This window comes from Diachasma alloeum, unplaced genomic scaffold (assembly GCF_001412515.2).
Source record: "Diachasma alloeum isolate Michigan unplaced genomic scaffold, Dall2.0 Dall_scaffold_00187, whole genome shotgun sequence".
Classification (NCBI taxonomy): domain Eukaryota; kingdom Metazoa; phylum Arthropoda; class Insecta; order Hymenoptera; family Braconidae; genus Diachasma; species Diachasma alloeum.
In genome coordinates this window covers 553890-568733 of record NW_021680353.1, presented here as the reverse complement: position 1 = coordinate 568733, position 14844 = coordinate 553890, and the positions used below count along the sequence as shown (strand labels likewise).

At 34.2% G+C, this 14844-nt stretch overlaps 1 protein-coding gene across 2 annotated transcripts; it reads right to left on the bottom strand.

Annotated features, from left to right (window-relative positions):
- Positions 1-234: 234 nt before the first annotated feature.
- Positions 235-14306, bottom strand: LOC107048343 (zinc finger protein 37). Of its 2 annotated transcripts, none has more exons than XM_015271484.1 (9): positions 14107-14306; positions 13453-13682; positions 10306-10560; positions 9515-9700; positions 6461-7034; positions 4267-4447; positions 3493-3730; positions 1250-1657; positions 235-618 (listed from the first exon to the last, which is right to left on the bottom strand). In XM_015271484.1, the coding sequence occupies exons 2-9, from the start codon at positions 13669-13671 to the stop codon at positions 385-387; spliced, it is 2295 nt and encodes a 764-aa protein (XP_015126970.1). In that variant the 5' UTR covers positions 13672-13682; positions 14107-14306; the 3' UTR covers positions 235-384. The 2 variants fall into 2 exon arrangements, with proteins under 2 accessions (XP_015126970.1, XP_015126971.1); XM_015271485.1 differs by lacking the exon at positions 14107-14306 and adding an exon at positions 13802-14089.
- Positions 14307-14844: the final 538 nt, after the last annotated feature.

The following is a 14844-nucleotide window of genomic DNA, read 5'->3' as shown; positions in this document are numbered from 1 at the left end:
AAGAACAAGAATTGGAAAAATCATGTTCAAGAATTTTTATAGCAAAAATCTCCACAGAATAAGTTATATAGAAAAATCAATATCTATAGACATTTTTCTATAAACAAATAGCTGTTTAATTACAATTTTTTAAAAATAACTGTTTAAAACGGCGGGGCATCTTGTATAATTTTTAATAAAATTGGCGCAAAAAATAAATAGAAGTTTTCAATAGAATTCTCATAGAACACCAATATAATTTTTGTAGAGTTCTAATAGAAATTCAATAGAATTTCTTGAAGAAAGCGCCAGATTTTTCTATCAATTTTTTGCTATACAATGTGAATTCATTATCTCCTTCAATCGCTGACAAATTAACTAAGGAAACGTACAATCGAATTAGAGTTACGTATTCTGCTGAACTAAACTCAGCCAACTCTTTTCCTCGACACCAGCTGAGGATGGAATTCTTATTTGCACCAATCTCACAGGGTTTTTGCTATCACTCATCAACTCTTTGTATTCAGCTCCTGCAGATACAACTATCGTTTGTCCGTCTTCGCCCCCGTTATAACTGTACACTTGTTCTCCCTCGTCATTTGTTTTACATTGGATTACTTCACCTTCAGTAAATGTCATCTGAAAATAAAAAAATTGAATTTTCCATAATATTTACTACAATATTTCAAATTTTATATTCAATTTATATATTCCGGGGAAAAATGACAAGAGACTTTTTCTGTAGCTGAGACAATTACCAATGATCGACGAGGGGATAGTCCCGAGCTAACAATTAAGATGATTCTAGAAAATTCATGCCTAATATGTGGCGATTTTCAATTTTATCAAATATTTAACGAAATTACAAATATAATATAATTGATTGAAGAAGAAATTTCATTGAATTTAATAAAATGATATGATACGATTAATATTCTACAAAAACAGATGCGCAAAGTGACCATTCGAAAGCATTTATTAGCAAAAAATTATACTATATTAATATGAAAACAATTTCCCATTTGTCTTACTATTCGTTAGTTCGTTTTTAAAGACATTTACCAGCTAATCTGCTATTTTTGAATCATGTATGGTATTTCGCCCCTTTACTTCATTTTATTTTATTTTAATTTTTATTCCATTTTCACTTGATATTCCTTATTATATTGTTATCACTGTATTCAGGGCTCTTTCACCGTTCACTCACGGTTATAAACACTTGATATCAACTATGAAATCCTTGGAATTTACTTTTCAAAATGAATCTTACCTGATTATTAACAACCATGTGCTGGACTCCTCCCTCCCCAATGCCCTCTTCTTCAGTTATATCCAAAACACTTTCTTCTTGATAGATATTCTGATTTTCGTGGATTATCACATGGTCCTTCAGATCAGTAACGTACAGTTCAGTTTCACCCAATTCATCTGCATCTTCCTCCAGCATTAATTCGACGTCTCCCTCGGGGAGAATGACCTGATCCTCCTCGGTCGTCAGTCTCGGCTGATTGACGACGATGGTGTCGTTCAAGTGGCCTTGAGACTGCATATGAGCGTAGAGGAGAGGTTTTCTCATGAATCCCATGCCACAGACAAGGCACTCGTATGGCTTCTTGTCACTGTGTATGAATCTGTGAGCGTTTCGATTGTCTCGACTGTTGAATGCCTTTCCACAGACCTTTGTAAATTCATCGAATTTATTAGCATTTTTGGTTAATTGAATCCTATCTATTTGTTAAGGGGAGTCCGCAGTGAAATTAGAACATTGCAGGTCCCTAGCATGTTAATGATTTTAGTACTCATTTTGTATACTCAAAAAATCAGAAAAAATCGAGTTTTAATTTCTTTCATTGACGACGTGTACCTGTACAGGCGTCAAATTTTCAAAATAGTCGCCGTACCAGGATTTTTGATGGATTGACTTAAATTTTGATTACCACATACAAAATGTAGTGACGAAAAAAAAAATAGAGCTTTTTTGAAATTTCCAAGTTTTCAATTTTTTTGGTCTGAATTGGTAAAGACAATAATATTGTAGCATAATGCAAATTGAAGGCCATCACACATCAATAAAATACATTTAAAAAAAAATTCGTAATGTATTTTTGATTATTCGATTTTCCAATTTCGATTGCAAATGGTCTAGAACGTTATAAAACGTGAAGAAATGATGTTTTTCAGGTCATTCGCTAGGTTTTTCTGTTGAATTTTTTCGTGCGTGTTCGAATAAAAATTTCACGATTCATGCAAAATAGCCAGTAACTTTATTCTCAAAATATTTATTATATTTTTTGTTTTTCCGGGAGCGAAAAAAATTAAGGAATAAAGACCCCCCATAATTATTTAAATCAAAACGACATTAGCTACTTGGAGATCGAAACTAAACAAAGTAATTCGTAATGGTTATTCTGCACATTTTTCGAAATTTTCTGAAAAAACCTCTGTAGCTCAAAAATTCAGGAGACTGGACTATTACAAACATTCTGAGCGTTTGCAGGTCAAGATAGCAATAAACCATTTTTTTGCACTAATTCTTTATTTTTATTGACATATACTAGGGGGTTACGCCCCCTGCTCGATCCGCTCGCCAACCCCCATTTAACCCATACATATACCCCATATGATCCTCATATGACCCCCATAATACTTATTCTGATCCTTTTGACCCTTAATCTGACCTTCATGACCCTCATTTTGACCCCCATTATACCCCTCGTGACCCTTATTTTGGAGTCTCAATTTCGAGTACCAAATTCTCATCACCAGAAGTCGATTTGGATTTTTATAATATAGAGGGATATAGAGAACCTTATTTTGACCCATGTAACCCATCGTTTCTGACCCCCATGACCCTTATTTGAACCCTTAATCTGACCTTTGTGATCCCAAATCTGACCCTTGGGACCCTTATTTGGAACCTTAATCTGACTCTCATTATCACCCTCGTGACCCTTATTATGACCCTGGTGATCCTTAGTTTCTGACCCTCGTGACTCTTAATCTGACTTATTCTCACTCTTGTGACCTTTATTTTGACTCTCGTGACCCTTAATTTTGGAGTCTTAATTTTGAGACTCCCATTTTCATCACCAGAAGTTGATTTGGATTTTTATAATATAGAGCGATATAGAGACCCTTATTTTGACCCTCATGACCCTTATTCGGTTCCTTAATCTGACCTTTGTGATCTCTAATCTGACTCTTATTTGGATCCTTAATCTGACTCTCATTATAATCCTTGTGACGTTTATTCTGACCCTTGTCACTCTTATTCTGACCCTCATGACCCTTATTTTCCCCTTAATTTTGGACTCTCAATTTCGAGTACCAAATTTCCATCACCAGAAGCCGATTTGGATTTTTATAATACAGATGACCGACCTTTAACGTATGAGATATCTAATTCCAATAACCCGTGACTTTTAAAACTCATAGTATTCCCCCCTTAATTCAATCCTATCGATTTTTAGGCTTGATTGATTAATTATTGATGTGGTAGATCATGAAATTTACCTCGCATAAATACGGTTTTTCTCCAGTATGAATTCTCATGTGTTTCTTAAAATGTTCTGGATAAACAAAGGTCGCTGAACATGTTTCACATTTGTATGGTCGTTCTCCAGTGTGAGCAGCTTTGATGTGATAATCCAGAAGTCTACGTCTTTTGAAGCCCTTACCACAGTCGTCACACTTGTACCTTTTGTCATTGTAATGCGTTGCTCGTTTGTGAGATTGTAAATTCGATCGTTGACTGTGAAATAGGAAAATGGACATTTCTATAATTAATGAGGTCAAATAGTGTAAAGCATTTTTTCGTGAAAGTCATTATTCATTATAAAATTATCTCAGGAATAAGTGATTGTGGAAAAAGAGAATGTCATAGGACAGTTTTTGGAGCTGGAAGAATATGCTATGAAAGATGATATAATCTTACAATAATTCCTCTTGAAATTTTCTATTACAGACAAATCACTCAATTTTGCAGATTCTGTTCGAAAAATATTGAATCACTTTGATAATGAGGGGTTATAGAGAATATTTTAAAATAGTATGAATAAACTCCAGTTGAGTCGTTGAGTGTAACGAGGAAAATAAATTAAAAAAGCTAAAAAAATGATTCAAAAAAAAAAATTCTTTCTTCAATTGTTTTGTTAAACAATCTTTAGAACATCTTGGAATCTTAGATTCCACGATATTCTAAAATCGATTTGAGCCGTTTTACCGCTTCGCTACTGAATTCAACCACTCTTGCAATAACACCTCGTTTGAGTAAAAAAATTCATTTACCTGAAAGTAGCTCCACAAAATTCGCACTGGTACGGTTTTTCACCGGTGTGCGTTCTTTCATGATCTCGAATTTCTGCTTTCCGGGCAAATGCCTTGCCACACATTTTACAAATGTAAGGTTTGTAGCCAGTATGCACGATATTGTGGACCTCGAGATTATGCGGCGAACCAAATGCTTTCCCTAGACACATCATATTTTTTATATCATTAGTTAATTGTGTATTATTATTAAATTTGTTTTCTATTGATGCACATCACTATTAAATTAGTTCTACCCTTCGGCCGGGCTGCGCTGTACTTTTGGATATTTTCAGTTTTTTAATTTAAACTAAATTGCATGGAAAAAATTTGAAAAAATTCATACCCAGTCAGTAGTATCTAAATTAAATTTCGCAAAATATTGATATTTTTTCAAACATTTCCCTCTTATAAATAAATGATAAAACTTGTTTGCAAAACGGTGGATTATTTTTTATGAGGTGTCAAAAAAATTCTTGATTTTTTCACATCTAATGAAAAAAAATTCCGATTTTAATCTTTGATTACAATGGAAATGTTGATTTTCACATAAGACACTGGGTTAAATCCTGATTTTTAAACATTTCTTCTTTGAAAAGCCAATACAATAATTAAATTGAGAAGAAAATTAGAATTCCGAAACTAATCGAGTTTTCTGCAATTTTTTTGCAGTTTTCAATAATCTTTGAATTTACCGTAAGGGAAGAGCTACTTTGAAAATTGTCGTCTGAAATTTCCAGTACGAATCTAAAAAATTTTGAACAAGTGGCAGTTCGATTAAAAATTCAGAATATCTCGTCATTAAAAAATCACAATTTGATGACGCAATTCATGAAAACTGTAGATCATATTTCAGTTATCAGATAAAGGGATAAAATTTGCTTTGGGAAGTTCAAGTGAATACAAATGAAAAAATGTCATAGAAAAATCTAGCGAATTTGCTACAGAATTCTATTGGATGTCTATAGAAAAAATCTATGGAATTTGATTTTTCTATGCAAGTAATTCTACTGAAGCAGTTTTCATAGAAATTCCTCGGTTCGAATTTCATTCTTTAAAATGAAAATAGAAGAAAAATTGGCTGGAAAAAGAGTGGAAAAATTCATTGTTGAAGATTCCTCTCGAGAATGTGTCAAGAGAAAAAGTTGTATAGAAAGATGAAATTCTACAGATTTTTCCTACAAAATCGTTTGAGCTTAAATTCGGGTTACACACAGTTGAAACAATGTTGAAACAGTTGCATAAAAAAAATTAAAGATGGATTTTTAAAATATTAATTTTTTATATGTATTTATATTTTTTTCTCCCCGCTGGTATGCCCTAATTTGTTGTAATATGGACAAAATCCAAGTACATACTATCTTAATGAATTACAAAATCAAATTTCACCGCGGTCTCTCAAGATAGTATGGACCCTAATTTTGGCCATATTATAACGAATACCACTGGGGAGAAAAAAATATAAAACAAAATATGAATACATATAAAAAATCAATATTCTATTGTGTAACTCAAATTGCAGTTCAATCGATCAAAAATTGAGGCACTTGGACGGTTTTGTTGATTTTGATCCATTTTTACCCTTTAGAACATTCCGAAAATCTTGGAGTTTGCTTTTTTCTCACTTTGTTTTCATGTATAACACATATTATTAAAGAAAAAGATTTTATTACATTAATGAAGGGAATTTATATAGCGTTCCACAGCTTTGATTGGATGGGATTTGGATGAGGTAGGAGGGGAACCGGAATTATTCTCAATATGAATAACCAGAAAATTTTTACTGAAAAAATGGATAGTTCAGACCGGGATTTGAACCCGGGACCTTCCAATTATGCATCGGGTGCTCTCCCAATTTTTACAAACGTCTCTATAATATCCAGAGACTTCCAAATTTCACTGCGGTCTATTCGAACACATTTTCTGGAAAAAAACAGGCAGTAAAGCTGCGGAATCCTTCAATAGAATCGGCCAAAATTGACGGAATTTCCAACAGAGATTCAATAGAATTTTCTATCGAATTCGCTAGATTTTTCTATAAAATTTTTTCGTGACTGTATATTTGAAAACCGTTTTTTTTCTCTTAGTGTAAGTCGCTGAAGTAATGAACTACTATTTCAAGTGTTTCCCCTCTTTGAAACCTCACTTTACACCCTAAGTGTATGCATGCACTCACCACATTGATGACAGATATACTCCTTAACTCCCAGATGCGTTTTCTCGTGCTGATTGAGATTCTGCTGACTCAGGAAGGTTTTGTTACATTGGGTACATTCGAAAGGCCTCGGGCGGATCTCGTGGGTCTTGACATGTGCCTTGAACGTATACTTGGATGCAAAATCCTTGCCACAGGTCTCGCAAATGTACGGTCTCACCCCAATATGAGTATTAACATGTTCATCAAGCAAATTTCTAGAGCTGTAACGTTTGCCACATGTCTCACAAGGCCACGATTTCACTTGAGGATAGTGTATTCTCCGATGGATCCTGAATAGTCTCAAATTGCTGAATATCCTGTTGCAGACTTCGCACTGGAAGTCACCCTCCTCTTTTGCAACGTGATCGTCAAGATGAATCGATAATTCATTTCTTTTTCTAAAGTCAAGGCCACAAATGTCACAGATGTATAGTCGGGCCTCGTGAGCTGTCTTCATGTGGGTGACGATTTCTTTAGCATCACCTGTTAACGCTACCCCATCATCCGTGGGGCAGATCAGGCACGTGTAGGTGTTGTCAACTTTCAATACAATCTGCAAGTTATTGACGAAATTATTCAAATGATTGCCTTCACTTATGTATATTGTAATAATAAGCTGGTCAACTAGTTTTAATCAAGAGTGCGACATTTGTCAATTCTGAATTTATATAGAAAAGCAGTCAATTAAGCAAGAAATGCCAAGAAATTTTTTTTAGCTGCAATGAGAGAAGAAAAACATGTTGAACAAGTCTTCTTTGAAATAAAACAAGTGGACAATGGCATTTTTCCTTCCGAATGGAAGCATTGTAATCGTTCAAATTTAAGTTTTAGATTTTTTGTGGTATATTGACACATTATGATTCAATAAGTCCGAAAATGCAATTTTAAACTGTGTCCGTACGTATGTGTGTAGTGAAGTTTTTAATCAATTGCTCGCTAATGAATAGATGATTTTGAAACTTTTTTTTCAAATGTAGCTATTATTGAGCCCTATCGATCGCCATTAATTAAAATTTAATTCATCGACTACTTTTTTAATTTTTTCCAAAATCGGTTGTCCCACGATAACTAAAAAAATGTATTGAATTGATTGAATGATGGCTTCAAAAATTTGTTTAGATATCCCTTTGACCGAGTTCAAAGATGAAGGCGATAGCAATAATCGTTATTTTGATTTATTCGAAAATTTTCGAAAATTTTGTATTTTTTGAAAATCAGAATTCGGCGGATCTCTTTGAACATCAAGTTTCAAATAAATTCAATCATAGCTTAAAATGTTTGTTTGTATGCCATTAAGTCGAAGTTAAAAGATAATTACGATAGCTATATTGCTTGATTTAATTTTTATGATGATTGCTGAAAATTTTGAATTTTTCATGAATTTCCCTGACAGTGAGCTTTCTGACGGTTTCTTCAAATGTCATAAAATATTTCTATTAACATTTTATCGAAGGGCTGAGGGGAGTGATAAAACTGTAAAAAGACAATCGGTTGTGTAGAAGAAAAGGGATAATAAGAATAATGATGCTGATAACATTCAACTAAGTTGAAAATCTGACAAAATTAGGTAAAAGGAAATCTTATTCAATTCAATGAAATTAAATAAACAATGAATTCAGTAGCGAAGTGGTAAAACGGTACAAGTCCGTTTTGACTATTGACCCATTCTCAATGAATATCTCGCAATCTAAGGGAGATGACAAAATTTTTGTTATAACTTTTTTTGTAGAGCCGATTGAGAGCTGCAGCAAATGTGATTACGAAAATTTCGCTATCTCCCTTGCATTCCGAAATATTCCTCGAAAATTCAACTGGGAGATAAGTCGACTTGAACCGTTTTACCACTTCGCTACTGAATTCTACATAATCGAAGGAGATGCTGTGTAAAATAACCATTTGGAAACATATTGCTAATTTATTAGCAAAAATAACTATACTATATACAATACAAGAGCAATTTCCCACTTGATTCATAAATGAGTATAGTAATTGTTGCTAATAAATTAGCAATTTGCTTCCAAATGGGTTCTCTTTTTTTTCATTTCAAACAAGACTTGTTCGAGAACATGCTTTCTTTCTCTCAGTGCAAAAAATTTCTCAGTCGAAAAAAAATTTAAAATTACTCAGTGGAGACAATAAGATGAGTTAATTGAACTCCAATTGAATTTTGAAAATATCTCGGAATCTTTGAGAGATAAGGAAATTTTTGTAAAGACCTCGTCTGCAGATCTCAGTTTACTCTACAAAAATTTTTCTGCTTCTGCATCATGATATATTTCCTGATAGGCAAAAGAAAAATCAGTGGAAAGAAAAGATCGCGCACCGATTACATGCTAAAACGAGCGCGAAAAAAGGCGGTTTGGTTTTTTTTTTTCGAGACTGTTTATTCCACTGAATCGGTTTTTCCTAGACTGATATTTTCTCATTACTATTCTTCAAGATTCATTGATATACTCTACCATTTCACTGTTAAATTGCATATTACACATGTCATGACTCGCCTTGATATAGTTTTTTTGTGCATTGATAATTCAGTAGCAAAGCGGTAAAACGGTTCAAATCGATATTGACTATTGGTCAGTTTGCAATATCTCGGAATCTAAGGTGGATTATCCAAAAATATCAAAAGATGTTGGAGATAAATGAAAACGACATTTATCTAATTGTCAGTTTACGACGTTTCGTGAATTATTTTAGCTTCAGTAGGCTCAAGACTCGATTAATACTTAGTCTCGTTTATATCTAAACCAGTTATGTATGAAGAAATAGCATTAAATTGGACACAAACAACAGAAAAAACGTCAATATTAACGACCGAATAGTTCTTCCTCAGAGATCACACTAACAGCAAGGCGGATAGCAAAATTTTTCTCATAACTTTTTCTGTAGAACAAATTGAGAGCTACGAAAAATCTTTTCATGGAAATTTCGCTATCTTCCTTAGATTCGGAGATATGCCTCGAAAACTGAGCTAAGAGCTAAGTCGACTTGAATTGTTGTACCGCTTTCCTACTGCATTGTTTAGAATTTTACCGGTTCTCGAGCGTCGTCCCTTGAATTCCCTTTTGATTTCCTCCCGTCTCTCCTCTTCCTCTCTTCAGCTTTAGTCAATTTCAGTGCATCGCATTCATCTTCAAACTTGATGCTGATTGACTCGTCAAGGTATACCTCCGTCATTTTAGTCTGTTCCGCATGATCCGTATCTTCTTGCAAAAATTGCTGTGAACAAAATTATCAGACGAGAACCATCAGTGGGAAAATTTCTAATTAATTCCCTACTACTATATCGATCTACAATTCTCTCTGAATCGAGGAGACTCAGACAAAAATGTCGAAAGATCCTTGTTGTTTTTCAAAAATAGATTTCTTAACCTTTTTTTTTCCTGAACCTCTACTAGTTTTATATATGAGGTATTCCATGTCAAATGAGTCAACGGCTGGCCCTCACCTACTTGGAAATTGATCTCTATTTTTAATCTACGATTGAGGAACTAAAAAAACTATTTCTCAATTGTTTTCAGATTTTTTTAATAACCCATTTTGAAGATATGTTTTTTTGATCCAATTTTTATAGATTTTTTCATTAAATTGTGCATTTTCACGGATGAAATTCCTCTTAGGTTTCAATGGAACTGTCACTTAATAAAAATTTTCAAGTGTATCGGAAATTTATTAACTGGAAATATAATGCGATAACTTTGGACTCTCTTCCACCGCATTTTGAGATTTTCAACTCCATTAACACCCGGTATTGAATGAATTTTGTTGTTGCCAAACGCTAAATGGATCCCTGTAATGATTATCACTTCATTTTTCATTTCTACCTCATCCAAATGCTCCTCCATAGTAGTATCAAGGGCATCCTTAGTATCTGGCTGTTCCGTCTTGGGATCCTCCTTAATTTCCTTCTCATCGTGTTCTTCCTCTTCAACAATATGATGTTCAACTCCATCTAAATAATCATGATCATTACATTCATCCCCAGGAGGATTCAACTTCGAAATTTCCTTGACAGTCATCTGATAATGGTTCGAAACTTCCTGCTTGATCTCCATCATCTTCTTCTCCATCTCCTCGAACTAAACCGAAACATTCAAATTATAAACTTCCTCAACACAGATAAAATAGTATTTTTCATCGCTAGGCCAAAAGGAACCTTTATGGCGAATATGAGTTCCCAGCATGAGCCAAAGACGAGGGCTGGACTCATATGAGCTAGAAAAGTTTTTTTCGGCCAAGTGATCACGTATGAAAAAGCAACAAGTGGAAAATTGCTCTTGTTTTGAATATAGTACAGTGATTTTTGCGAATACCTTAGCAATATGCTTCCGAATGGGTATTTTGCACATCATTTGCTTCTATCATGTATAATTCATTGTTTATTTCATTTCATTAAATAGAATAAGATTTCCTTTTACTTAATTTTGTCAGATTTTCAACTTAATTGAATTCTTATTATCCCTTTTCTTCTATACAACCGATTGCCTTTTTTATAGTTCTATCTGTCCCCTCAGCCCTTCGATAAAATGTTAATAGAACAATTTTGTTTACACATACTTGAATGAATTTGAAACATCACATTTGAAGAAACCATCAGAAAGCTCACTTTCAGGGAAATTCATGAAAAGTTCAAAATTTTCAACAATCATCATAAAAACCAAACCAACAAATATAGCTATCGTAAGTATATTTCAAATTCGACTTAATGACATTCAAACAAACATTTCAAGCTATGATTGAGTTCATTTGAAGCTTGATATCCAAAGATATCCTGGGAATTCTGATTGTCAAGGTATTTTTTTTTAGTTATCGTGAAAAAACCAATTTCTCAAGAATGTAAAAAATTTTAAAAATTAATAAATAAATTAAATTTCAATTAATGACGATTGACAGGGCTCAACAATATCTACATTTGAGAAAAAAAATATTCAATTCCATCGATTCATTAGCGAACAATCGAAGAAAAATTTGTTTACATACGTACGGACACGGTCTAAAAATTGCATTTTCGTTGTATCTGCACGGAAAGTTCGATTTTCCTCCGCAAATGACGGGAGCAAAATGGCTTATTTCGTTCCTCAGATTTCTGTTGTTTTGGACGATCCTCGAAATGGCCTAACCCACTTTCCTCCCGTCATTTGGGGAGGAAAATCGAACTATATGGCGCAGTTATGACGAAATAGTATATTCCGTCTCGGCGGGCGCAAAGTTACATTTCCCTCCCGCTTCGCGGGAGGGAACTCTGACTTTGCGCCTACGCCGAGACGGAAAATCGCGTTCTAACCACGGGAAGTAAAATAAAGGACCCTCAGCTGCGTGCTTACCAACCTCGTCTTCGGCTCGGCTGGTAATTGCACTGGCGGCTGAGGATCCTTTATTTTCCCTCCCTAGGTTAGAAATATACTAATGTGCACCTGAGAAGGGAAACAGGACATTCCAACCCGCGTGTGGATTACTGCCCGAGGCGAAGCTGAGGGCGGTAAACACGCGGGTTTTGACACCAAAAATCTAAAACCTAAATTTGAGCGATTACAATGCTTCCCTTCGGACGCAAAACTTAGAAAATTTGAGTCAAGGAAACTCTATAGAAAATAGCTCAATGGAATAAGTTGTAAAGAAAAATCGAACTCGCCAGGTTTTTCTATTGCATTTTGTCGTGTCTGATGGACATTATTTTTTTATTTTTTAGGCATCTGAAGCATTTTCAAATTGAACGAATGAGAATTGACCAAATCAAATGACTTTATCACTAATTTTCAGCGATAGAATCATGAATCTTAGGGACTTTATCGCTAAATTTTAGTGATTGTACGTACGAAAAAGTTTCATAGAAAAACTTAGCGAATTTGCTAGAAAAATCTATTGGAATTTCTATTAGTTTATGACTGATTCTATTGGAAAGTTCCGCAATTTACCTGTTTTTCTTCAATAGAAATGTTCAATGGAGAATATTCTACAGAAACAATTAATACAATTCAATTTTTCAATACAACTTATTCTATTGAAATATTTTCTACAGAAACTCCTCGATTAAAATTTTCCAAGTTTTTTGTTTCATTTTTGTAATGAAAAGTGAAGCAAAATAGAGTGGAACCAACTTGGAAAATTTATGTCGAGGGATATTTATTTAGAAAATGTCCAATAGAAGCTATTTCACTGAAAAAATCAGTAGAATTTCATCGAGACATTTTCTATAAAAAACGCAGGGTACACCGAGAGAAATGATTTATTTAAATCAGATAAAATTTATATTGAAATTAGAAATTTTTCTTTGTTTGACGTTCTGTTTATGTTAAATTTAAATGAATTCTTTGTTGATAATAAATATTTTTCTTATATTAAGAAAATTTCTTGATTTGAAATGAATACTTTTTTTCTTCGAACTTAATAGAAATTTATTTGATACTAATAAGTTATTATCGCTTCGGAATTGAAATTGACTCAAAAGAATTGAAAGAGAAAAATGCAATAATTTTTAGGGGAAAATGAGGCGAAGTGAAATGGTCCTTTTCTATATATATATCCCGCGAATATGGTTGAAACATAATTTCGAATTTTCTTTACAAAATAGATGAAGAAAACTCATTTGAAATAATCAAATCCTTTCTTTTGAAACAAATAAACAAGTTTATTCCTTTCTAACAAAAGCATTCTTGAAACAAGTAAAAATTTCAAATATAGATTTTTATTTGATTCAAGGAACAGTAGAATCAGCCAAAAATAAACATAATTTTCAACAGAAGTCCAATAGAAATTCAATAGAATTTTATATAAAATTTGCTAGGTATTTCTATGAAATTTTAGAAAAGAGTTCCCAAGAATTAAAGATAAAAATTCGGAAAATTTAGAGATAGATTTCCAAAAATTAAGGATCAATTAATGAAAACAACTGATGAATCCTTAAAAACTAAAACTTATTTTCCCTGTGAAGGAAAATGAAGAAGAAAGCGCCGGTAAAACCAAGAACCTACCTCCTGACAAGACTCCTGACACTTTTTACACAAAACAGTGGAATGGACATTATCAGCTGTAATGTCAATGTCCAGCAAACAGCATATGGTTTCAGCAAGTGGTTTTCCTCTCCCTTTATCATCACTATTGAATATTCGCACACAATTCTCAGACGTTGTAGCGATTTTCTCATTACATATCAGGCAGTGATTGGAGTCTTTCTCAGCATCTTTCGTCATCTTCCTGGATTCTAGTCAATTGAAAAAAAAGAATATCCGAAGATAAGGGATGGACTCAATCATTCATTCGGCATTCGCTGAAAGCATGCAGAAATTCCACAATAGCATGAAGAATAAAAAATTCCAATACCCAAGATGAATTCAAATATCCCAAAAAAATCCAATTCTCGACCCCGAAACAGTCCACCCAACTCATTATTTCACGGTGAATATTAAATATCACATGAGGATTCTATCTCGTCTCAATGATCCCATCATGGCACTCCGTTCCCTCGAAAATTCTTCCAAATCCCCGCAAATGTCGCGTGTTTAACAATTCAACAATCCAATGTTATTCATCTCTAATGATAATGTATTATTCGAAACAATTCAATGAAAGTGGAGAAATTAAGCAGAACGCAAACATTAAATAACAAAAAAGTTGTCAGCACTGACTTGAAGTATTTTAGCCTCTGAAAATTTGGAGTATTGGCAGCGGCGATCCAAGGTAAGCACTACCACAAAGCACAAACAGAGGCAACGACGAAATTCTGGGTAGTACCAACGCCATTTACGTTTTCACTTCCCCCTCTCTTCGTTTCCCTCGGGCAGCTCGGGCACTGGTAGCCATGAGAATTTTCACGAGACGCTTCGAGTTACTACTGTACCACAATCTCACGCATGATCATTCATATGCAGGTTTGGGTGGGAAGGGTGGGAATGACGGGTCCATCGACGCGTCGACCAATGGGTGAAGAGGGTTTGTTTGGTTTGTGTGAATGAGGGTCACGTTGGCGGTTTCCAGGCGGTGCTGCCCCCCCAGAGCAGGGGGGTGACACTATAGCATTTTGCCTTTAGATTATCCCGTCCCGTGTGACGCCGATTTCGTGGCACTACCTGTCATGTTTGCGTGCTGATGTCAGCGTAACTAGCGTAATTAACGTACTACATAACCTTCGCACCTTGATTCCCATTGTTTACATTAATATGTGAGCTCGTTGCTGAAAAGAATTGAAAAATCCTATTTCACTAAAGATGAAAGAAACGTGAAGTTGTTTTATATCGAAATATCTCGAAACTGCCTGACCGCTAATCCTTAATTCTGATTGGTCACCCGAAGTATTCACAAAAAAAAAAAACACGCGGCATTTTCAAATTCTTTAGTGACATAATTTCAAATTCTTCAGTGGTGAA

Coding starts and splice junctions, on each gene's coding strand:
- LOC107048343 (XM_015271484.1), bottom strand. CDS start 13,671: ATGACGAAAGATGCTGAGAAAGACTCCAATCACTGCCTGATATGTAAT. Junction 7,035..9,514: donor GGGACGACGCTCGAGAACCG/GTAAAATTCTAA, acceptor AATAACTTGCAG/ATTGTATTGAAAGTTGACAA. Junction 619..1,249: donor ACATGGTTGTTAATAATCAG/GTAAGATTCATT, acceptor TTTTATTTTCAG/ATGACATTTACTGAAGGTGA.